Genomic DNA, 26,070 nt, shown 5'->3' on the forward strand with positions numbered 1-26,070 from the left:
CGCCACTCAGAGGAGGGACTTGCCTTTTATGGTCTATTTGCACAATACCTCACTTCCTCGGCAGCTGCCATTACACACACTCACAGAGAGGACTGAAGTGCGTCTGCTCAGAGCCCCAGAGGAAGAGGGAAGCAGTGAGCAGCTGGAGTTTCTCTACGACTCCTACAGCTCACCAATGGCTCAGTCGGCGAGCAGCACGGACTCAGATCTGGCCAGCAAGCGGCTCCACTCGAGGTAGGAGCTGAAGGCAGGGGGGATGGGGTCTGATCTGCTGCTGACCGAGAGAAAGAGCTGCTCTTAACGGGGGGAGGTGGAAGAAAACCAGCAGAGGGAGAAGAGGGTCTGCCGGCGTGCATCTGCGCAATGAAGGGCCTGCCTTCAGCTTTGTAGACGTGGGCACGATTCTCCTAAAGACTGTGTTGTCAGATTGGCAGCAAGTGCACAGATTGGCAGCATTTGGGCTTGTTGTGTGTTTTTACACCTTCACAGACCACAAGAAAGATTAGACATGCCAGGAGAGCGATATTCATCTCACACAGGCAGTTTCTCTCTGTTGACAGAGACATTTGCATGTTTAGCAGTAGTATTTGCAACTCTGCCCTGGTCTTTGCATACGTGTTGGACAGTTACGCCACTCTGCCAGATCTCACTGCTGCTGCTTCTTGCCTTCTGAAAGTCAAGAAAATGTGTGTGTGTGTGTGTGTGTGTTTCCCCCCAATTAACATTGCTGAACAACTGATTTTAACTGATTTCAGATAAAGCACTGGCATCATGCATGCTTTCAGTATTCCTATGAATGTTTAGGGGAATTTTATAATGTATGAGATCAGAATGTAGAACATTTTTCTGCTTCTACGTGGTCAGAGCTGGACAAAATCCCTGACGTCTGAAGAATATGTTATGGTTGACAGTGATGGTGTAATTGTTGACATGCAGCACATCTCATTTGAGCTGTATTGTGGTAACAGCATTGTGTCATCATAAGCAATAAGAAACAGTAATACCTTCCAAGACGTGAAGACAGCGCTGTGAATAACTAAGAGAGATTAGCAGATCATGAACGTCAGTTCAGAGTTATGGTAAATGTGTGTACGCCACACATGATAGTGGCCATAGAAATCTCTCTCCACTCAGTGTGTATGATGTCAGAGCAGTGAGTCATCGGCCTCCACTGACTCAACTTTGCTGTCTGAGCTTCATTCATTACAGATGTCTGTCAGGATCACAGGAAAGAGGCTCGGCAACATGCACATACTGTAATCCAAAATTCATAATGGGAGAGTTAGTCATTTTGCATTGACCTTCATCACGCTGCCACAAAGCTTGTTTGATGCCACTAGAATCCACTCAGTTGTGAACAGAATGTTAGCGTAAGGTAGCAATTCAGGGTTAGTAATGGTAATTAGCTGTTGGTAATTTTCAAGGCTACAAATTTATGATTGGTTTAATATTTGTTGAAATAAATAATATAAGCTACTGAAAACTTATTGTGCTTTGTATTTACTATATTTATTGAGAACTAATCTGAAACTTGGTGACCCATTGTCAGTTATGGTTCTTGTACCCCATATTCAACAAATGTGAGTTTTTATGATCAATATACATTGCAAAGTTCCAATAGTTGTTTGTTACTTTTTATTACTATTATACAATCTGCTGATATCCGCCCTGTGCGCTCTCTTCTCCCTGTCATTAATAGACAATCCCCTTACTGTTAATCAGCAAGTTTGTTTGGGACTTGGTCCGACACTGGCCCAAATAGTTTTTCAAATATTGCTTAATGCACCTTTAAGTTTGTAATTTGTCTTCTTATCTTAGTTGATAACTATGTAACATTTAGAGCCTTGTAAAAAAATCACACATTGATGATATATCAGAATGACTACTAACGGTTTTGACTGGAAAATATAACTTCACATAGTCGTGTTCTTGTGCTTATTCATTTATTTTATTTTAATTTGAAAAAAAGGTAAACTTAGTACATATAGAATACTTTTTATTTTATTTAATAAACCATCATAGTGATGAATAAGAAACATGCTATTTAGATGATATCTTATGAAAAACAACTATTGCTTTTACATTACATATTAAAACGATTAATTAGGCTAATTAAAAACATTTAAGTTCAGTGTTCTGGTAGTTATATCTAACCTGTCATCAGTCAGCAGGTGTCAAAAACTGAAGCATGGTCAAGCACTTCTCATGTCACTATTAAGATGAGAAGATGTTTAAATCTTGAGATTCACTTTGTTCCTCACATAATGATATCAAATGGCTTTAGAAGACTTGGAAAGCACCACAAGTCATTTGTATTGCTTTCATGCATTTTTGGTGAGTTTTTGCAATAAGTTGTACTTTTATCTGTTTGATACATGTTTTATATTGCTGAGTTTAGGGTATATGTATATATATATATATTAATTAGCAAAATGCTAACAACAAGAGATGCATAAGGAAAACAACTGAAAGCTATAGCGTTTTAAGTTCATCAACTTGTGCTGTTTCTGTTTCTTACTTGTGCTGCGCGAGGCTCTTGACCTTGATTCAGCTGTTGATGCCTCTAGAGTTTGAACAGGTTGTAATATCAGTAGTAGGTCATGAGGACACACAGGCCACTGTGTCCTGAGAGGTCAGACTTCCTGCTTTCAAACTTTGAATCTGTCACAGTGATGGTAAGAAACAGCTCAAATCATTTCATTATGCAGTAATTGTCTGAACGAACAGTTCAGAGACAGGTTCAGCTGCAGGAATGACGGCTCTCCAGGAGTCTGTGGCTTTTTCTTTTCTCTTCATTCAGAGAGTTCTGGGTTGAGTAATGTGTTATAGTTCATTTGATATAACCCGATTGACATTAAGGTTGAGGAATCAGGAATTAGAAATTCTACACTTTTTTTTCAGATGTGGGCCTATTTGGCCAGACATAATCCATACATTTTAGAAGTTTAAAATCCTTTCAAATTTCAGCACTAAATCTGAGGCAAACTTAATTACACTGCAGACCCTGTGGAATCTAGAAGTGCAAATCATACCATTTTGTCTCATTTTATTTAGCTTTCTTTAGTCCATTTTGTTTCTGTAAGCTGCTCGACCTGGCTAGGGGGAGGTATTTTATTTGGCTAGTACACTAGAGTTTGTATCCTTGGCTTTGACCTTACTCTTTTTAACTCTTTAGCAGCTGAATGGGGTGCTACTGACTGTACATACAGCAAACTAGTTTTTTCAAGTGTATGTATGCAGACTATTACTGGTAGCAAACAAACCTATAGACCACATTATGGCAAACACAGTCCTGGTATTCAAGGCATAAACATACTACATAGACTGGTGACTCAGCCTAAGTGACTGTGTCATTGAGTGCATAACCTTATTTTATTAAGTGTAATAATGTCAGAGCACTCAGCTAATTACTAAATACTCCTTTTTAATCCTTGTTCCAAATCTCATTAACTGTAATTTGGGATTAACCAGCAAATGATCCACAAGACCATTAGAAAGAGTACCTAGAACGGTGTCTGATTAATCAAAGAAAAGCAACCAAAGCAAATTTATCCCACACCTTTAGAATTCAGAATTTATTTACACTTCTAAAACAGTGTCTAAAATCTCTCAACACTATATAAGATCTGGTGTCCTCAAGTTTTGTGATGAAGGAGCTCTTTTGATTTTGTTCGTACTGAAAGTGTGCAGCATTAAATATTCATGCAGTATCTCGACCTTTAACATGATTGAGAGAGTGAGGATGTGACACTAGATGGATGTCTCACACACGCTGGTGCTGCTGAGATCAAACGTGTGCATGTCAGGGTAATGACTGCCTTTTTGTGAGTGCACTCAGTGACAAACGCTTCCTGAACTGCACGACCTGCTAAGACTCTCAGTGTGCGCCTCATGCCTGATCTAAAGACTTCAATGTAAAGTCAGCTGGTAATAATAAAGCAAAATACAACACATGATTTGAGCAAGAGCACTGCATGCATTTGAAGGTAATTAAGTATAACAGTTCAAACATTTGTACATTTAGTGTTTTTAACAAACTGGGTGAGGGAATAATTCACTAACATCCATGCAACTTGTTTTGTTTTTTAATGAATCGAGTGTAGTGGCTTTCCTCTAAGCCAGGGTTGGCTGGTAAGGGTGATTTATTTAATTACTCATTCATGCAGCTTGTTTTGTTCCTTAATTATTCCAGTTTTTTTGAAGAAATCTCTTTTGTGAATGATTTAATGACTCACTCATGTAACCTGCAGAAAATCCCCACCACTAATGCACAGACAGACCTGTGTTGCAGGCTGGAATTAAACCACACCATGCTGGTTTCGTCTGGCCAGAAGAGAATAGGCCCCCCGGAGTTTTGGTTCCTTGCCGCTGTTGCCTATGGCTTGCTTAGTTAGGGACGCTTGACTGATTGCACAGACACTATTGGAAGAGAGCTGAACTGAATGAGGAAATCACTGAATCATCAATGATCTGACTTTAGCTGGAAAAATGTCTCTGTTATTGTCTTGCATTATTGACAAACTATTGTCCTGTTTTGACTCAACCAGTATTGTATATAGCGCTATACAAATAAAGATGACTTGACAGACAGTCTAGAACAATCACATACAAGTATCACATATCAGTATTTTATATATATATTTTTTAATTATTAGATTCAAGGACCAGAACTGGGATGTATACCCAGCTAACAAAAATATGTTCTGGATTATTTCAGCATTAAAGGAAAATTCTATTTGATCATTTTCCAAACATCATGGCCATGGGAGCATTAAAATAACATTTAACATAAAAACTTTGGACTAGCGTCCAACTAAAGTATTTCAGAAAAAGGTTAAATTAACCATGTATAAAATAATGCTTTGAGCATTATTAACATTGAACAAACATTTTAAGAGAACCCTGCCAGAATGTTAGCCAAAGTTTTGAGATTGTTCCTTGTTAGCTGGGTATATGTTTGATTTGTAAGTCATTCGCAGTCATGCCGCAAATATTCTAGAGAAATTTGATTTATCATTCTGGTGGTTTTGTATGAAGAGCTTCATGTTTGTGTCATCTGAAACACAAAATCATTCATAGACGTCTGTAAACAATATCAGACCAATTTAGGCAGATTACATTCTTTCAGTTATTTTATTTTTATTGAAATTTTGACCAATTTTTTTTTTTTTTTTTTTTTGGTGCACTGAATGCATTTGTGGAGGTTTTGTCATGACCGTCTCCTGCGTTTGAGCTCTTTGGGTCAGCAGGAACAGGATTAGCTGGCCTGTGCCCTAGGTGTCCTTTAGGAGAATTAGGGCAGCTTCCAGCTCTCACAGGAGCAGTCATCATGCTGGTCAGCGTTCATGCGGGATGAGTTTCTTTGATCCATATGGATATTTGGAGTACAGCAGGAAGTGTTAACTAGCAGTTTGCTTTATGAAATTTCAGAGAAGTTTGTTGATGCTATTGGAGAGTCCAGTGTGCATGTTTTTCAATGGATCCAACGGAGAAAATCTGAGAACTATCCGATGGTCTATTAACCTGGACTTGTGGAATGTGATTGTGATCCATCAACTTGAGATCTTCAGGTTTTGTAGCTGACCTTGCGGATCTGATTTGTTGCAGTGTTTTGTGACTGTGATTTCTTGTACATTGTGTATGATGTCGACTGAAGCATTTCCTCTGAGTGGGGCTCAGATAGCCTTGTGTCGTCTGGTTCATCACGGCCCCAGACCACAGGCCACGCTGAGACCTCTGAACCACGAGCTCAGGCTCTATGTTGAGAAGACACGCACCAAACCTAAATGCAGGTACAGGTGGATGCTTTATAGATATTCCTATTCTCCAGTTAAGGACGAATAATGAGCTGATCAATCTGCACAAACTTGCAAAAAGATGCTATATAAAGTGCCTGTATAATGGCAACTTTGACCAGCATTTTTGAGTTAACAAGTGTTCTTTATTCAGTCAAGCATCACTGTTTTTATATTGCCTTGGGTTTGAAAGAAAATTAATATTCAGTAATATTAGAAAGACTCAAAAAAGCTGAAAATCACATGCATTCAACATGTTCTCACATGAATAAGCTTCAGTCTCATTTTTAGGACTAACCATGAAACTCATGGGAGAGAATGCTTTACTATAGTTTCTCATAAAAAAGTGCATCTTCATTTCCAATTATTAGTCTACAGATATCAAGCTTGTAATTATACTATATATATTAAACATTTTGCTAAATATAATATTTCAATGATTGCATATCGCTTATATGTTAATATAATTGATATATAAGTAGTTATATTATAATATAATTAATATACATATAATAAATATTATGCTATTACATACTCTCTCTATTTTCAGAACACAAATATTTTGAATGAAAACTGGGAGGCTTGTGACTGTCCCATAGACTGCCAAGTAAAACACGCTGTCAAGGTCCAGAAAAGAATTACAAGCATCATGTCAGCTCAGAAAAGTATGAAAAGCACACTCTTCTGTGTCAGCCGCGCCACAAGGCTGCACTGTTTTCTTTCAAATCAAAGCTTAAAGGGGGGGTGAAATGCTCGTTTTCACTCAATATCATGTTAATCTTGAGTACCTATAGAGTAGTACTGCATCCTTCATAACTCCAAAAATATTTAGTTTTATTATATTCATAAGAGAAAGATAGTCTGTACCGATTTTTCCCGGAAAAACACGAGCGCCTGGAGGCGTGACGTGTGGGCGGAGCTAAAGAATCACGAGCGCCAGTTGCGTTGAGAGCGTTTGGAAGCTGTGACAGCTGTGAAGGCTTAAACTGAACGAGAGCAGCAGCAGCAAGGACTCGCTCGAGCGGGGCTCGAACCCGGGTCTCCGATGGGAGGCGGACGCACTAACAAGGAGGCAGAGATATTTTAAGCAGTTTTACTCACCGCCTGCGGTTCCAACACACAATCGTGACCCTTTTTCGTTGGGATTGCATCATCCTTAAGAAATAAACGATACGCAAATCCGTCGTCAAACTGGGCCTTGTTTGTAAAACAAGCATTTTAGAAATGCAGGGAACAAACACAAACACTTGCACAACTCCGTTGATGCTCTGTAAAAATAAACTCCATCCACTGGTCCCTTAATGCTGTTTTTTCTTTGGTAATCTGTGCAGGGTTGTCTTGCCCTGGCAACCAAAAACACACTCCTTTTGTGACATTTCGCGACGCTCTCGCTCTGATCAGTGAATGTCTGTGCACAGCCTCTCTCTGCTCTGCTATACAGGAGCGCGCGCTCTTCCGGCAGACGTGCCCTTAGGACCCATATAAGGAAATCCCGCTCCATCTAACGTCACACAGAGCCATACTCGAAAAAAACTGTCCGAAACTTGTGACAAACCGGAAGTAGTATTTTTGGAACAGAAATACTCCTTCAAACGTACAACTTAATTTTTGAAACTTTGTCCATGTTTAGCATGGGAATCCAACTCTTTAACAGTGTAAAAAACTCAGTATGCATGAAATAGCATTTCACCCCCCCTTTAAATATACTTAGAAATCGTATAACGCTGCTTGTGTTCAGCTCATATTCTCCAAAATGGTGCTAAGCTGATGTGAAGAGACACAGACTAAACAAATTGTTCTATAAATTCATTATTTTTTTGTTTTAATCGCATACAAAAAGTATTCTCGTTGCTTCATAATGTCTTCATAAGTGGTTATGCTTGAACCACTGATGGCAGATGGACTATTCTGACAATGCCTTTCATACTTTTCTATACAATACTTTTTTCTTGACAGTATATATAACTTGGCAGTCTAAGGGACATTCACAAGCCTCCTGGTTTTCATGCAAAATATCTTAAATTGTGTTCCAAAGATGAACGAGTGAAACATCATTTGATGTTGTGGTATATAGGCCCTATAGGTAGAGACTCTTGAGACCCTCACATAAACCACTCATGCCTTGTTCTCGTCAGAAACTGAGCAACAAAATAATTGCAACACCGCAAATAATGATAGCGGCATTAACATACAGTTTCATGTTATTTAACAACATATAATTTTATATGCAGAGCCTGGTAATCCCAGGAGAGTACCATGACATGTCATTTAATGCTTACAACTCATAACTGCTTAGGCTAACGTTAGCAAGCTAGCAATGCTATCTCTTAAATGTCATCATAATGGTTTTCTTGATTATCAGTTACTTACCTACATAGCCATTAATACATTTTTAACCACTTATAATATGTGTCAAAACATTTGTATTATTTCTCAACTCTACAGCTGTGCAGTAGAAATCACAGATTCACTTTTCATTCATGATGATTACTTGAAAAAATGCCAAACCTCCTGCTGGAAAACAAAGACTTTAAAGATGAAAATAATTAAAACCAGTAGAAGAGGATCACTCGTTATATATATAATTTATATTTCTAAATAATTTCTGACATCTGCTTTTTCGTTTCATTCCATTTTTCATTTAGCAAATTTAGCATTTATTCATTTAGCAAAGAGTCGCAGAACAATTTAGCGGATTCACTGGTGCAGTTTATCTCGTGCAATTTTGGCTCATCTAAAACCAGAAAGTAACCATGCATACAGTCAATACTAAGCTACTTGTTTAAACCTAAATGGTCCCCTAAATGAAATTCAGGTTAAGCTGATAATACTGGTTAAATACATTACAATATTCAGTGACGTGATATGTTCTCTGCGTGGAGTAACCTCTGGCACAGTCGTAGCTTGTTCTTATTATTAAAACAATTTAAAGTAAGTAAGTAGGATTAATGGTCATTAATTTGATACATTTGAACTTTTCTTCTAGATTAGGTCATGAATATTGTCTCAAAAGTCATGGAAATTTATTGATAAAGATGTGCCGGAACCCTGGCCACATCTATAGACCAGAAGATCACTGAGACGCAGGGCGCATCATACCACTTAGTATCCACCCAATCCAGCCCTAGCAACCGCATAGTGACACACTGTCATGGTGTCGACTTATGAAAAGTCAAACACCACTTATTTCATTTCAGAAAATGTAAAAATCACGGGGTGTTTCTTCCTTTAAAGTGTTATTTTTATCGCAGATTGATTCAGAGAGGAAAAAAAACAAAACAAGGCAAAGCTGGATGTGAGCCCATTTACTGCGCCAGCTAAAATACTTTCCTGACCGTAACGCATAATAAATCTCTCTCTCTTGCTCTACAGTAGCCAAGCCAGCAGGACTGTTTCAGACATTAATGGAAAAGAAGCAAAACCAGTGAGCGGCTTGTCAAAGTATGGCTAGATATAATTGCTTTCAGACCATTGAAGCTGGGAGGCTTTGAGAGAGAGATGGAAAACTTTTAGGGGTGCACAGATAATAAAATTTCGAACAGCCATTACAATTATGGATGCCAGAATTACGTAATTGTTCAAAGGTTCAATTAATCGTTCAAAGTCCATATATTTTATTCTGAGTGCTTGAGATGCATTTTTTTCTTTTTGTGTTATCTTAAGGGTTTTTCCTATATTTTAATTTTAGTTTTAGTATAATATTATAATACCATTCATGTTTTTAATAATTTAAAGAAGAAACCAATCCGATGTATAGTTGACATCTGAGGCTTAATACTATAGAAAAGCACAAAACATTTTTCAGTAGTGTTTTCAGCTTCTTTGTTTTCATATAAATATACGGCATGCAGTTGCGTCAAACAATGGTATAAACATCATTTAATGTCCATTTTTATAATCGTAATAAAAAAATCGCAATTACAATTTCAAGGGAATAATCGACAATTATGATTTTTGTCATAATCGTGCAGCCCTATTGTGTTTAACTATAATGAGAATGAAGATCGTTCAGCATTAAACATTTTATCAGCATTGTTTCAGCCATATTTCAATGTTAAAGGTCAGTCTTATGCCAGCTGGGCATTTTGTTTTTACTGTTAATGGGGAGTTAATATTGTGTTAGTAGGGTCGCTTTAACCCACGGATTTGAAGGCCATCCCATGGCACTTTACTTCCACTGACTATACCTTTTGCAACTTGTCTCGATATCTTTGGGTTTGCAAATCATTGAAGTGACTCCCATGAGTGCAGAATTATGACGAATGTCGGTGTAGAGTGACGGAACAGTTGAATTCCGATATGAATGTTCACAATCAGCAATCGCATTGTAAAACATCTGACCTGTTTAGGATTTAGTACCACATATGGAAATGGCACAAATAGGAACTGAAAAGGTCCGATTCCACCTGGTTTTGTGCTCAGTGCAGGTCACCCGTGATTTTGCCAAGCAAGACATGTTCCTGGATCAACATCTTTTGAAGACCCTGGATCAACATTATTGTCCAAAAATATAGACTTAACCCAATCTCTACCCCTAAACCTAACCCTACCCATAATTTATTCCCCAAATCAGTGGGAAATTATAGCTGATTAACAAGGGTGTAGAAGCACCTAACCCTTATTGTAAGCCTAAAACATATATTTCCTGAAAAGTTTCATAGACGATAGACAAGCATATTGGCATTGAATCTATGTAGTTGCTCGATTCCATATAAAATCTATTCATTATTCAAAATGTCTCTGAAAACAGACAGTTTTTGATGTGTATCAATTATGCATGTTCATTTGCTTTCTTAGGATGATCAACACCAGCTGTCAATAATAAGTCCAATGGTCTTAATAAGTCCGGCCATGTTAGTGTGCAATTCAGTCTTTAGGGTTACACCAAACTTGACAACATTATGGCATTTTTCCAGAGAAAGCCTGTCAGTTTCATCGATTGATGCCTTGTGTTTGCAGGATGGAGGCATCTTGTCTGGAGCTGGCGCTGGAAGGGGAGAGACTGTGTAAAGCTGGAGATTTTAAAGGTGGTACAGCCTTCTTTGAAGCTGCTGTTCAGGTGGGAACAGAAGATCTCAAGACTCTCAGTGCCATTTACAGCCAGCTGGGTAACGCTTACTTCTACCTGAAGGAGTACGGCAAAGCCCTGGAGTACCATCGGCACGACCTCACGCTCGCCCGGTGAGAACACTGACTCTTGACTGCCATTCATAGCCACTTGAGTTTCATGCAAGTTTGTGTCCAAGGAAAATAAATTGAGCTGCATTGTAATCCAGGACAATTGGGGACCGGATCGGGGAGGGGAAAGCCAGCGGGAATCTGGGAAACACTCTGAAGGTTTTGGGCCGGTATGATGAAGCGGTTGTGTGCTGTCAGAGACACCTAGACATTTCTCAAGAACAAGGAGACAAGGTGAGAAAACCACCATCAGTAATTCTTTAGATCTGAGTAAGTGATGAGAAACACACTGAATGGAGACACATTCACACACTGAGCACACTGAGCACAGTTACTGGAGCACACACTGATGGATTTGATAACCAAACAAAACCGCAAATATGATTTGCAATTATATTCTCAGGGAATGCATGAGCTGATAACTCACTTTGGATAAAAGCGTCTGGAAAATTCAAAACAAATGTAAACACAAACCTTCTGGGATGGCCTTGACCATGAATAATACATGTATGCAACATATCTCAGTTTGGAGCAACTATGATTGCCATAATAATACTTAAAATATACTAAGATTTTAAGTACACTACAAGTGTACATTTAGTACAATTATGCACACAAGGTTACAATGCAGCGTTTACAAGCCGTTGCACCTCTTTAATATGATTTATCGCATAAAGTTGATTATAAATTGCTGTCTAGGCAGGTGGCACACTTGATTTCAGAGCAAAGCCAGTGTGGTGTTTCTCAAAGGTTTCTGTACTGTTGAGTCTGGAGGTCTGTTAAGATAAAAAATACATGCAAATGTAAACCAGCAATAAGCAGTGTACAAATGGCCTTTGTGTGCAGGTCGGCGAGGCCAGGGCTCTGTATAACATGGGGAACGTGTTTCATGCCAAAGGAAAGCAGCAGCTGTGGGGCATCTCACAGGACCCCGGAGAGCTTCCTCCTGACGTCAGAGACACGCTGCAGCGAGCCACGGCTTTCTACGAGTGAGTCCAGCACACACACACACACACACACACACACACATGAGCAATGGAGAGTTTACTGAAGCATCTGAGCATCAGTACACAGAACCCACGAGACCTGTTTGCCCGACTGCAGCGCAGCTCATTACTAACAGCAACACTTAGCAGATACAGAAGGTTAAGCGCAACATAAATGAGACGCCGAGAGACCAGAGGTGTCAGACAGAGGACAAACGGCCTCAAACAGTCATTAGTAGCTCCCTCTGTGTGTCCATTTACCAGGAAAACATGGAGAACCAGGACATGTGCTCCTCCAAAATCAAAAACAGATACGCATCACTTTAGGTTTATTAGTTGATGTTAAAACTATAATCCAAAGTTGGTCATTTTATATGCATATATTTTATAAATCTTACTTTAAAAAGGCCTTACTTGAATGTAATTTCTATTGAAACTCCATACTGTATTTAAATGTGTTTTTAACTTGAATGAAGTGAATTGCAAATGAGTCTGTTTTGGTCTGTTTCAGGATGAATCTCTCTCTGGTAAAGGAGTTGGGAGACCGAGCAGCGCAGGGAAGAGCCTTCGGTAACCTCGGCAACACTCATTACCTGCTGGGTAATTTCGTTGAGGCCATCAAGTTCCACAGAGAGGTACGAGCCAATCAGCACTGACCATCGGCTCATTCTCTCACCTAACTGGGATTTCACTCCCAGTTTCTCTGCTGCGGCTGAGAGAGCAGCTCAGGATAGCAGGCATCTGTGATTCAGAGTAACACACAATCCCTCCTTGTTTTTCCAGCGTCTCTCCATTGCAAAGGAATTTGGCGACAAGGCTGCTGAGCGCAGAGCGTACAGTAACCTAGGCAACGCTCTCATTTTCCTTGGCCAGTTCAATGCAGCCACAGACTATTACAGGTAACCATGACTACAGCACCATCTAGAGGATGAGTCACGTGTGACCAGCCTTTTTATTTGAGGAAAGGTGATGATATTAATTAAACAGGAGAACATTAAAAAGCATTGGCTGAAAATGGTACTTTTGAAACACACTCAAAAGATAGATAAGCAAAATGAATGAATGAATAAAATAATGAAAATAAAAGGAAACAGCTGCATCACAGTTCTAGCATACTATGGATTCTTTACTGTGAAATAATTTGAGCTTCTGATTGCATGGTAAAACTCGCAAATATGTGGGAGAAATATGATCAGTTACACCATGTATTTATTGGTGCACTCTGCATTTTTTCCTCATTGAAAATGTTTTATACTTGACTGAAAAGTACTTTTGGAAAAATATGTTAATCATAAGGCTTATTGAGGAGAGGTGTGATGTTGCTTATCTAGACAATAGGATACACACACTGTAAAAAGTGGTTTGATGCAATTCTTAATTAATTAATTAATTTATTTATTTTACTCATTATAAACTAGTTTTGTTGAGGGAAAATTAACTGTTTTAGATTGGTACATCTATAGCAGGGATCCTCAAATCTGACCCATGAGATCCACTTTCCTGAAGAGTTTAGTTCTAGCCATAATCAAACACACCTGAGCATGCTAATCAGTGTCTTCAGGATCATTTAGAGAATCACAGCTAGATGAGTTTGATCAGGGTTGGAGCTAAACTCTGCAGCACATTGGTCCTCCAGGACAAGATTTGAGAACTATTTTTTTCTACTATTACTATTTTTTTAGGTTACTGGTTAAAAGTAAGTTAGTTAGGGTCAGTTAAAGTGTTTTTATCCAGCAAGAACACAATACATTTTTGTAAAAATGTAAATAAATGCTGTTCTTTTGAACTTTTTATTCATTTGTGAATCCTGACCAGAAAATTATTGAGCATCAAATCAGTGAATAAGAATGATTTCTGAAGGATCATTTGAGACTGAGACTGGGGTAATGATAGGGGAAATTCAGCTTTGAAAGACATAGAAAGCAGATATTTTGAATTCTAATAATTTTTCACAATTTTACTGTATTTTTGATCAAATAAATGCAGTCATGGTGAGCAGAAGAGATGTCTTTCATAGAGGTTTGCTCTGTTGTTCAGGAAAACTCTGCAGCTCTCTCGGCAGCTGAAGGATCAGGTGATGGAAGCTCAAGCGTGTTACAGTCTGGGAAACACGTACACGCTGCTGCAGGAGTATGGACGAGCCATAGACTATCACCTCAAACACCTGCTCATCGCTCAGGAGCTCAATGACAGGTGTGAACCGTGAAAACACACAAACACAGACTCACCTTCACATCAGCGCCACTCTTAACTAGTAAAGTGTTCTGTGTGTTTGGTAGGGTCGGTGAGGGCCGGGCCTGCTGGAGTCTGGGCAACGCTTACGTGTCATTGGAAAACTACCGTCAGGCTCTGCACTACACTCGGAAACACCTGGACATCTCCAGAGAGGTCAGACAGATTCCACGTCCAGCAGCAACTCTCCTGCTTTGCTTGTGTGTAACTGTGTGCTTTGATTTCTCAGATCGGGGACAGGAATGGAGAGATGACGGCCAGGATGAATGTGGAGGAGCTGATGGAGGCTCTCGGGGTGAAGGAGGCCGATCTCTCACCGTCCGAATCGGAGTTTAAAGTGCAGGGTAACAGACTCTTAGATAATTCGTATCTGCAGATGACAAGTATACTACATCCATATAAAACACTTCACCCATCGTGCAGTGTACACATAACAAAACTACTAAAACTTAAACTAAAATGGAAACAAGAAATAAAAATACAATTCCAAAATAAAACTATAATAGGGTCTAAATTAAAAAATAACACTGTGGCAGGGCTAGTGTGGAAGCTTGTAGCCATTGAATAAAAAAGGTAATTGTAAAATTTAATTTACAAGAAGTCAGAATTACAAGATATAAATTTGCAGCTGTGAGAAAAAAAGTAAGAATCGCAAGATAAAAAGTAGCATGGGGCTATTTAACAGCTTTTATGTGTTTTGACTCTTCGTTTACATGATAATAGCGTCTTGGGGACTGAAAACGCATATTTTGAAAACAAGTTTCAAAGTGCAAGTTTTTGAAAACCCCACTGTTAACATTTCCCTGTAAACACTAAATACGGGAATCTTTAGAAACGGTGATGCCATGCGCGTGCATCGTTTGCTAACGCTTCTTCAGCAAAGTGTGGATTTACTTCACCAATATAACAACCAACAGTAGAGACACATCATGCACATAATCATCACTTCCTTACAGGTACTGTTTACTAACAAGGTGACCGCGCCAACTACTGGCCTAGCATATGTAATACAATGCTTTTGGCCATTTTCGCAGATATGTGTAAACGCAAATCGTTTTGAAAACGTTGTGTAAGCGTGAAACTTTTTTTAAAGTAGCTGCAGTTACCCCCCCCCCCCCCCCATTACATTTTTTATTCAGTGGCAGAAACAATTTTTCATAGTAACACTACTTGCCCGATCTGCTCATTTTTTAAAATCATTTTACTTTTGTTTTAAATAAGACATACTGAAACAGAGCCATCTTTAACAGCATCTCTCTGTTAAAAATGTATTTTTCAGAGACATTTAAACAGTCAATCAATGCAGAAACATAAAACTATTAATTAGAGGGTTAGTTCACCCAAATAGTGAATCCTGACTTTGTGCATGTCTGTATGATTTCACTGTTCACTTGTTACACAACAAATGATAATGTTCTAATAATAATAATAATAATACTTATAATGTCATCAACTTTTACTTATTTTCTTTAACAGGAGCCAGACCCAAGTTCACCAAGAAGAATAGCTTGGACAGTGTTGACTTGTGGAAATACAGCTCTGAAAAGGTGCTCAGCATGCTCAACATCTAGCGACCAGGATTTTGCGATGCAGGACGTGAACCTGAATCAAATTATTTGTATATTTATATTTTAGTCTTTCAACAAAATGGCAGAAAAATAATCTAAAGTTTAATCTAAATTTAATGCTGCAGATATTTTACTACCAGAATCTTACAGACATGTGATGGTGATGTAAGGTTGTAAAGGGGTGGATAATTTCCCGAAACGTTCTCGAAAGTTTGAGAAATGTTCCACCTCTTTGCTGTTGTGATGCTGATGTGTGCTGCTTTTGTGCGGCAGAATGGAGATGCTCCAGATGTTGATGGTGTTGCAAGAAGGTCAAGGAACCAGCTGTTTCAGTCCAGCAGAAGCAAAAGTTACGCGGACAGTCAGTCGTCAGATGAAAGACAGTGGCTCGACTCACCTGTGGACATGGATGACATCACTGTTCACGTCACACCTCCAGTGAGTCTCTATCTATCTATCTATCTATTAGATATACACTGCTGAGGTGAGTTGAAAGTTGCAAGCACAGCAGTGTTATAATGAGATGAATAGTTGTTTTCTTTTTTCTGACAATAATAGTACAGTGTAAGCGTGCAGATGTATCTGTCTGCGGGTGTTAATTCACTCTATGCTTTAAAGTGCTGCACTAAAGGTTTCACTTGATAGCCATGGCTCCCTGTGTTCCTCTGTTAATCAATACACACCAGCTGTGCGGCTGCTAATGCATCTGTGTGCATGTGACTTTCCCAGCTTCAGAAGACAGATACAGTATATAGACTACTATTTAGATTGTATTGTGGCTGCTTGATTCTTTGATTTGTTCATAATTAAAGCTTCTTCATATATTATGCATTGATTTGATTCGTCCCCCAACGTCTCGACAACACAAAAGCAGTCATTTTGCAGAGTGTGATCAATTGTGTCATGTGGGATTATCGCTAATTTTAGGATAATTTTTTAACACACTTTAGGATCATTTTTGACCTTCGACAAAGACACCCAAGGAGTCAGCGAGTGTTTTAGGGTTTATGTGCACGACCAAATGCCGTGACACCAAGGCCAGGGGTTTCTATGGAAACCGTGATGATGTTATTTGGACAGAGACCTTTCACGGTCCATCCACTCTCTCTCTCTCTCTGTATCTCACCCTCGGTGTAACTGAATTATTGAATTAAATGCACGAGCAGCTGTGATTGCCGAACAGAGACAGACAAGCAGTGAAGGGAAGGTGTAGCCGAGACCAGACACTGACGGAGGACAGACATGTGAGGATTTCCTGTGCATTATTTTGTATTTGCATATATTTGTATGTGATTGTGTTTTAGCATTATGTAGTAGTCTTAACAGTCACTGTTCATTACTGACCCTAAATCCACCATCTACCCCCTCCCCGACCGTCCCATAATCAGAGCCAAATTAATGAGTTGTTTTCCCACAGTGAGACACAAAGATGGACACAGAGAGAAAGATAGGACGCACACTGATGGAATAGAGAGAGATGTGTCTATGTTTGGATGATCAGGCTGTGGATTAATTAATCGAACCATAAGTATATATTTATCATATTATCAGATCTGCTTGTGGTGTAAGGATACTTGAGCCTGAACTTGGTCTTGTGTTGTTGGATGAGCTGGGATGTGATGATTAAGCTTTGTCATCGTAGGTTATTGTGGTTGAATGTTCTTAGTATGCATGCTGATACAGGACAGCGCTGTTATGGTGGAATGTGCCGTTACTGTATATGCGTCTGGTTTGTGGAAGGGCTAGGTCATTCGCAACCTCATTTCACGCTGCTATTGACTGATCCCAGTTCACTGTATCAAACAGAAATATTTGTGATTTTAAGGTGACATTCAAATGAAGATGACTAAGATGTGTGTTTATGCATTTTAGTCAGTATATTTAAACCACTGTTTGATTTTTGTTTGGAAATTATTAAGACTTGTAAATGTATTGCTTTGGTCTTAGCTTGTCTACCCCGCTGTGGAGAGTGTTTAAATGTGTGTATGTGTATCTGACCACTGAAAGGTCATCGTGACACACACACACACACACACACACACACACACAGGGCTGTGGAGATGTAGATAAGAGCTCACATGAGCGCTCACAGGACAGAATACACCAACACATGACCAAGGAACCCGAATTGCATTACGCTCTGTTAATACTGCATTGTCACTAATATGGTTGGGTGAATGTCACTGAATGTGTCACATTACATTGTAGTGTAATGTGATTCAGGGTCTTTTAATTCAAAGTTTAAAGGTTGTAAAACCGATTGGAGGAATGTTACATTATCTTTTGAATGCTGCACACTGATGTGATGCTGTGAATTAAACCGGTCTGATTGCTGTTTCTCCAGGGTTTGTTTCCAGCTGACTTTGTAATAAGAAATGAGCTGATGTTCTGCTGTGTTTTCTGCAGAAACTGGCTCGTGACGCCTCAGATGAGGACTGCTTCTTTGACCTGTTGAGTAAGTTTCAGAGCAGCCGTATGGATGACCAGCGCTGTCAGCTGGACGAGCCGTCCGATGGAGAGAACACAGGAGGAGCGGATCGAAACACACTCAGTGACATGATTGGTCAGTCACAGCGTAAGATCGCACAGAATCTGCTGAAGTTTCATTGGCCATTAACTTGCCTTGTTGTTTCAAACGAAAAAAAAAGATTTTTGAGATATTTTGAAGAATGTTAACACTGCTTTATGTACATAAAGTAAAAGTTTTATGAGATTTATGATGCAAATTAAGGCAATTTATGATGAAAACATTTTACAATAATGTTGTATTTGTTAAAGGAGTCCTATTATGCTTTTTCACTTTTTGAATTTTAGTCAGTGTGTATGTTTGGGCATAAAAAAAGATCTACAACGTTACAAATCTCAAAATCCAATTAAGTTTTTTTTTTTTTTTAAGAACTACGACATATGGCTTGTTTGGACTACAGCATTGTTTTCAGGGGTTTTGTGATGTCACAAAGTGGCCCATTGGAATATAATTAATTCCCGCCTTTGTTAATTCGAATGTTTGGCGTGTGGGGTGGAGCTAGGTTGTGGTGAGAACACTTGGTTGAGTGCCACAGACAAGACAACAATGACAAAGAAGTGTTGCTGTAGCATCAAGTTTTCACCATGTTGAAGAAACACAGTTTTTTTCACCCCTAAAGCGGACCACATCAGGAAACAGTTGTTGTAATTTATTTTTAACTCTGTTCTGAGCATTAAGCGATTGTTGACATCGTATCTAAAATGTATCAATCGTATAAAAAAACAAAAAACAAAAAAACAATAATGTTACCACTCTAATCTGTCTTGCAATAGGTTCTGCGTGATCCTCTTGTTCAGTAATCTCGGGGTATGAATCCGGATCAAAATGATATGGCAATATTATTTGCATTTAAAAAGCATTCAGTCAGGATCACTTTGACCAAAGATTTGACGAAGCTCATCATCAGTGTGAAATGATCACAGATTAATATCATAAAGGTTGAGTTGTTTGTGTTGTTTCTCAGATGCCAGTCTGCTGACGTCTCCTCAGACCGAAGAACTGTTCGATTTGATCGCCAGCTCTCAGAGCCGCCGTCTGGACGATCAGAGGGTGAACGTCAGTAACCTGCCTGGACTCAGAATTACCCACAATAACCTGGGCCACCTGTGTGGAGACAGCGACCCTCAGGAGCCCAGCGATGACTTCTTCAACATGCTCATAAAGTGCCAGGTGAAACCGAGATCCTTCAATCATATGCACACATATTGAGACTAAACATGTCTGGTGTGTTTTATCTCACAGTGATGGTAGTTCTGTTCTAAACTCTGTTCTGAGCTGCTTAAAAATATGTCTCTTTATATTATGAGTGTGCTCCCAATGTGAAGGCTGTGAACTAAAACGATAAAAAAAAAAAAAAAAAAAAAAATATCTGTAAATTTTTAATTAACTGAACTGACTGAACTAACTGAAATAAAATAACTTTGTTGATTATTACCAAAACTAAAACATATTTTTTTTTATATTTAATTTACATTTTTGTAATTTTTTTTTTTTTTTTTGCTTTTGTCATAAAAAAGTTTTACATTTTCTATTTAGCTCAATTTGTTTCAGTTTTAAAGAGCCAGTAAGATGAAAATTCTAAGCTTCCTATCACTGTTTATTTGTCCTGTACATTAGGTTTAAATCCATCCAAGGTTAAAAAACATTGTCATTTTGACAAAATATCATTTTAAAATTACCTCAATTCTCAGAGATCCCCAAACGGTTCGCACAAAGCTGTTCAAAAGATTCAGTTTCCTTAAACCCCACCTTTCGGTAGCATACTGTGTTCTGATTGGTGGTCACAAAGGGTGACATGAAAAACAGATATCGCGTTGTTTTCATATGGATTACTTTAAAACTAAACAAGTGCTGCCAAAAACAGATATTCTGTGATAAAGTCGACATGTCAAGCTTTCTATAGATATCTCTCTCATGTCTCTTCGTTGAGTATTCACGGAGTTACACTTCATTTTAATGACGTGTTTGTACATGACGATCAGCGCAGACAGGCTGCAGACAGCACACATACTGATAAGACGCTCGGGAGAAAACAGACACATAACTTCATAATCATACTTCGCGTTGTGATTCGGAGATGCTCGTTGTTCTAAATAAAGTTGGTAATGAACCATCTTTTATGGCCAAACACTTTGAAAATCCCGCTGTACTCACCGAGATTAGAAAAGCAGTCATCAGTGAAATGTTGTGAACACAACAAAAGGGATTTGTTGTACTGCTCTGGTATTGTGGTAAAAATGAATTTTAGCCATTGGTTCTTCTGATCTTCATTCTTTGGCAGTGAAAATAAAACACACTGTCTCCTCGACATGATGCTATCACACCAACCAGAGCGTCTGTGTAGGGGGGGGTGGGGCAGGTCAGAGTTACGTTTCTCTGAAGACGGTAGGCGGAGATTATTATGCAAAGTGCTCCTAGTGACGTACATAGAGATGGGCAAAAGATTTGAAATCTATAACGACTCGTTTCAGCGATTCGGAGTCGACTCCTTACTTTAGAAGCCAATAACTTTATAAATCGTGTACTTTTTGGTTTAATTATTTGCACATTGTTTACACAGATGGACAGCTACATCATACACTGTAATACAGGTAATTTTTGATTTCCCATCTTTGTGGCTCTTTAAATTTCAATTTAAACTTATTTTATTTATTACCAAATCAGCATTTCTAATTTAAGTTTCTTTAAGTTTTAAATTTAAGTTACATTTCCAAAACTAAACTAAAATAAAGCTGTATATATATATATATATATATATATATATATATATATATATATATATATATATATATATATATATATATATATATATATATATATATATATACACACACACACAAAAAGTCAAATTAAAACACTATCTGGAAACAGAAAATAAAAGCTACCTGAAAATATTACATAAAAACTATAATAGTATATAAATAATACTAAAATAATATTTAACATTTCAAAAGCACATAACAAAATGAAAAAAAATTGTAATTAAAATGAAAACTGCAAAAAGGAAATTAAAAGCTTATTCAAAATATTAATGATTACTAATATTAATATAATAGTACATAAATAACTTCATATACTCAATGCAAACTCAAAGGACAAATAGGTGGCATCACTACTTCTGGTTACTTCTCAGCACTGCTGATGGGAAAATAGTTAAATAAAAAGAGCTCTCCTCTATCTAGTGAACTGATTGTTTCACTGTGCATGTGTTCAGTCATCCAGGATAGATGACCAGCGCTGCTCTCCTCCTGAAGGGGGTCCACGGGCCCCAACCGTCCCAGACGAGGATTTCTTCAGCCTAATACAGAGAGTTCAGGCCAAACGAATGGACGAGCAACGTGTTCATCTCCCTTCTGACGAACAGGAGCTGGACGAGGACGAGGATGAGGACGAGAGAGAGCCAGGGGTCGCAGACTCCTGAGGAAACCCGCGGCCAAATGACACACAACGAGGATTGAATGAGAAAGGACGTTTCACGGGGAATGTTTTGGATGGACTCTTTCATGAGATGAGGAAATGTGCACAAAGAGAAATCACAAGTGCCATCTCAGTATACGGTGCAGTTTTACGCCTCCTGTGCTTTACAGCCAATGATACATGAAGTTTGATAGTTTATAATGATGCATTGGGACGCATCTCTGAATCAGTGATTGTGTTGTTCATTTGCAAACACTGCCTGCACTGTTTTAGCACCTGATCAACAAAATAAACTTTACAAATCAGGTACAAACACTGCAACTAAAAAAGAAGAACAGAAAATGTTTATTTTTTCTTTCTTCTTTTTTTTTTCAGTAAAATATATAAACAGCAGGAGAGCATGATGTCATTTACAGAGATGGTTCAGCATCCAGACACCTGAAGTGGCACTTTAAAATGTCTGCATCTGAAAGTACAGCCAGTTATAACCATTTGATCATTTATGCATATAGCAAATGCTTTTCTCAAAGTGACTTGCAAAAGAAGAACAAAAGCAAAAAACATTACATTATCTACAGATTATAGTAATAGTTCACCCAGAAAGGAAAATGTGCTTTTAGTTTTTTTTTTTTCTTTTTTTTTTGGAGAACAGTAAGGAGATTCTTAGCTGAAACCATGATCATTCATAAAAGGCAAGTCTACCGTTACTTTGAGAGTAAATAAAAAACAAAACAAAACAAAAACCAACGCATATCAGGCAACATAAAATGAATACACACGGATATATTGAGGTCTTATGAAACAAAATGATCAGCCTGTGCAAGAAGCTGAACATTATTTGCAACATTACTACCTGTAATCCACAGGCGAACGCTACGGAGTGGTGTCCAGTTTGTTAACAAATCATTATTTTGAACGTTTTATTTACATTTTTTATGAACTAGTTCAGACAGTCTGAAACCGCACAGATCTAAAAGCTACTCAGTCAAAACTTCCTAGCCTGACAGACACTCGGATTGTAAATACTGGTGTATCTGATCCTAAGATGAATGAACTCTTTCAGAGCTCCAGCTCCCAAATCGTGTACTATGATGTTTCTTAGTATGTTTCTTAGTCTTGTTTTATATGCATATGCAAGAATTAGTGTGCAGTGCATGTGACACAAATTTCATCACCAGAATAGCATGCATGTACTGTACGTGCAGCTTCCGATCTTTGTAACACAGGTCACACGTGAATTGACTTGGTTTTCCAGTTATCAGTTGTTCCACAAGGTGGCAGCACTGACCTGGACTGCTGTTTCAAAATAGAAAATGAAGCTAATGGTTCATTTCCACCCGAGTGTACAGTACAGTACGGTATGAGTCGGGACAATTCACCCTGATCCGGCTTGATTTTGTGGCCAACAGTAACCTTGCCTGATAGGTGTGGTGTATGCCGGAAAGTAACGATTGATATCATTCTTGCACGAAAAAGAAAGTGTGACATTGTCTGTGTATGCATGTGAAAATATAAAATGATAAAATACACTCTTATATTTTTTGTTTACGGACTATAACAAGCCCAATATGCATGAGCAGCATGACTGTAAGAGTGAAGGAGATGCCTTGTAGAATGAACAAGTGATGATACTCCGTCAACCAATCAATGCTCTACCATGAGTCTAGCTCCACCCATTAGGTATCGGACTACTCTGCTAGGTTTCCCAACGGAAGGGTCCCAAAAAATGGTATGTATGATTTGCTATTTTGGTACCATTCACAACTTCTGACAATGGAAATCGAAAAAAAATGTGTACTGTACTGTACTGAACCCCAGTGAAAATGAGCCATGAAGATACAGAACAACAACAACAGATGCCTGTACTGACAAGTGCTTGTATAATGTGGTTGATGAAGCTCTCTGGAGAGCACGTGTCGACCATCTGCGTTCACCTCAAATGGACTATACTTTTAAAGGCTGCATGTTTAGTGTATGCGTACAAAAATTAAGTATACTTTTATACTTGTATATGGGCTTTTAAGTGACAGTAGCAATTGATTTTAATTTTATGAATCACCACAGTTTCAGCTAAAACTCTCTTTACTGTTCTACTGAAGAAAAACGTCACCTACATCTTGGATAAGCAAATTAACAGCACATTTTAGTTTTTGGGTGAACTATACCTTTAAGCTCCACCGAAGGACTGCTTTGTGCAGGCAATAACAGCTCGGTGTTAATTGTATCAGGGGAATGCTACTGACCTTTGAATCTGGTTGATTCAATAATAAGCTTCACATTAGCACCAGATTAAGTTGGACTGCTGGTAGATAATGCAATGCGATGCTAACGTGGCGCAGGCGTTTTGTGAATTTGCCCTATTGTTTCCCATGCCAGACGTTCAGATCAAGCTTCTCATTGTCATGTATTTCTCATCTACTGCCTTAATTGGACCCGCAGACCCTGATTGTATTCTTTGATATTGTGTTTTCTGAGGTCTTTAGCAGTATTTTGTCCGTGTTCATTGACAGAGTTGCGCAGTTGCCGCTGTGTCTTTGACATTCTTAATTGCTAGTGCGTTTTGGTTTAGTTTTATATTGTATTTTCATTTAGCTGCTGACAGCACTGTAATATAAATGAAGACGTTAGGGCTGCTTTTCTTTACATTTCTCTGCTTCTTTTGAATTTGAAGATGCTATGCTAACTCCACAGATGTATTTATTGAAAGTGTTAAGAAATCTGTACAAACAAACAAAAAAAGAGACTGTGAAAATACATTTTAAGTGTTGTTAATTGTGTGGAAATATGTGAATGTGCACAAAAGCTAATTTAAGCCACCATTTTAATGCTTCATTGCATTTTTTGACTGAATTGACTGAGGGTGCTTTTAGGTTTACAATCAAACAAGTGATTAGGGGGTTTTCCATAATTGTCCCCGAATCACTGAAAAGAGCAGTTTGGACATTGATTGAATTGGTTTAGTTGTTCAATATTTTAGTCATCTGTGGCTGACTGAACAGCAGTGTAATGGCTCATTCACACCAATGGCAGTTTTATGTAGAAGCTTTAAAAAGTCTTGTTAAAATGTAAATCTGCAGTATTTTGAAAGTAGAGCAATGCGAGTTTTTGAGCATTTTTTTTTTTTTTTTTTTTTTTTTTTTTTTTGGAGCAATTATTATTGGAGGGAATTAATATTTTGAGTCAATTCACTGCCATCTTGTGGTAAAAATAAGCACAGGACATAAAAATATTATTTTTTGTAAGCTCAAGAAAGTGTTATGCATTACGTCTCATTCCTAGAAATCTGTGAAGTTACTTTTGTTTTAAACACCTGATTCATATTGATGAATATGTTTGTGACTGATGCATGATGCTTATAACTAACCCTCATTTCCAACATGACTTTCTTACTACAGTGATGAAATCTTCAGCTTACTGACTCCTGATCAATAAAACATGATATATGTGATAGATACATAGTGATATGATGTGATGAGGTTAACTATGAAACTGTATTAGTAAACTGTTTAAAAATATATATTAATTTTGTCATGGTTTAACCGAAATTTCATAATACAGGAGGAAATAGTTGATTCAGATAGACTGTTAATCCATCTGAATCAATTATTTCCTCCTGTATTATGGTTTGCCTTCAATGTGCTGTAATAACATGTTATCTCTGAAAGCCTTTGAAAAGCCACTGCCCCAATGTACATAACAGTTTTATATTTATTTTATGTTTATAAATTTGGGAATGGATTCCTTGCTTTTAATAAAACTGATGAAACTTATATTAACCAGTCATCTTTTTCAGTAGAAACTGAAACTCACTTCAAACTCATTTAAAACACATTAAAACACACATTACTATACTCTTCTATTTGTCTATCAGTGTCCAAAAGTGGACATATGTGGTGTCGTTGGTGGTGTCACTAGGTATTCAGCCATCTTAAAGGGTTAGTTCATCCTAAAATGAAAGTAAGCTTGTTTTTACTCACCCTCAAGTGCTGCACACATGCTCCAGGGGGTGAATAAAGGCCTTCTGTAGTGAATGGATGTGTGTTTGAAAGAAAAATATCCATATTTTAAACATAATAAACACTTTCTCTCACTTCTGTTATCTTTCATATGCGGATGTCGTTCTGGCGGATGTTTTAGTATATCGGTGTTGCGTGATTTGTGTCAAAATGCAGAGAGAAAACAAAACGTTGGTCACTAATTATAAGTACAAACTGAGGGTTTGTAAAGAAAAATAAAGGAGGATTTTGATATAAACCAAGAGCGGACTGGTTTTCCTTTGCTAAATTAAGGAAACTTCCTTTACTCCTATAAATAAACTCACGATACTAGCATATCTCAGAGGCTCATGCACTGTGCATACTGTACAT

At 38.1% G+C, this 26,070-nt stretch overlaps 1 protein-coding gene across 1 annotated transcript; it reads left to right on the forward strand.

Moving 5' to 3' along the window:
- On the forward strand, nucleotides 1-25,473 carry LOC127989490 (G-protein-signaling modulator 1). Its single transcript, XM_052591433.1, has 14 exons — nucleotides 1-234; nucleotides 10,755-10,976; nucleotides 11,072-11,207; nucleotides 11,820-11,962; nucleotides 12,471-12,594; nucleotides 12,743-12,858; nucleotides 13,997-14,152; nucleotides 14,239-14,347; nucleotides 14,421-14,535; nucleotides 15,668-15,738; nucleotides 16,033-16,197; nucleotides 18,166-18,322; nucleotides 19,251-19,456; nucleotides 21,501-25,473. Exons 1-14 carry the CDS (start codon nucleotides 29-31, stop codon nucleotides 21,705-21,707), a joined length of 2,133 nt encoding a protein of 710 aa, XP_052447393.1. The 5' UTR covers nucleotides 1-28; the 3' UTR covers nucleotides 21,708-25,473.
- The last annotated feature ends 597 nt before the right edge of the window (nucleotides 25,474-26,070 follow it).

The sequence above is a fragment of the Carassius gibelio genome, chromosome A5 (assembly GCF_023724105.1).
Source record: "Carassius gibelio isolate Cgi1373 ecotype wild population from Czech Republic chromosome A5, carGib1.2-hapl.c, whole genome shotgun sequence".
NCBI classification, from domain to species: domain Eukaryota; kingdom Metazoa; phylum Chordata; class Actinopteri; order Cypriniformes; family Cyprinidae; genus Carassius; species Carassius gibelio.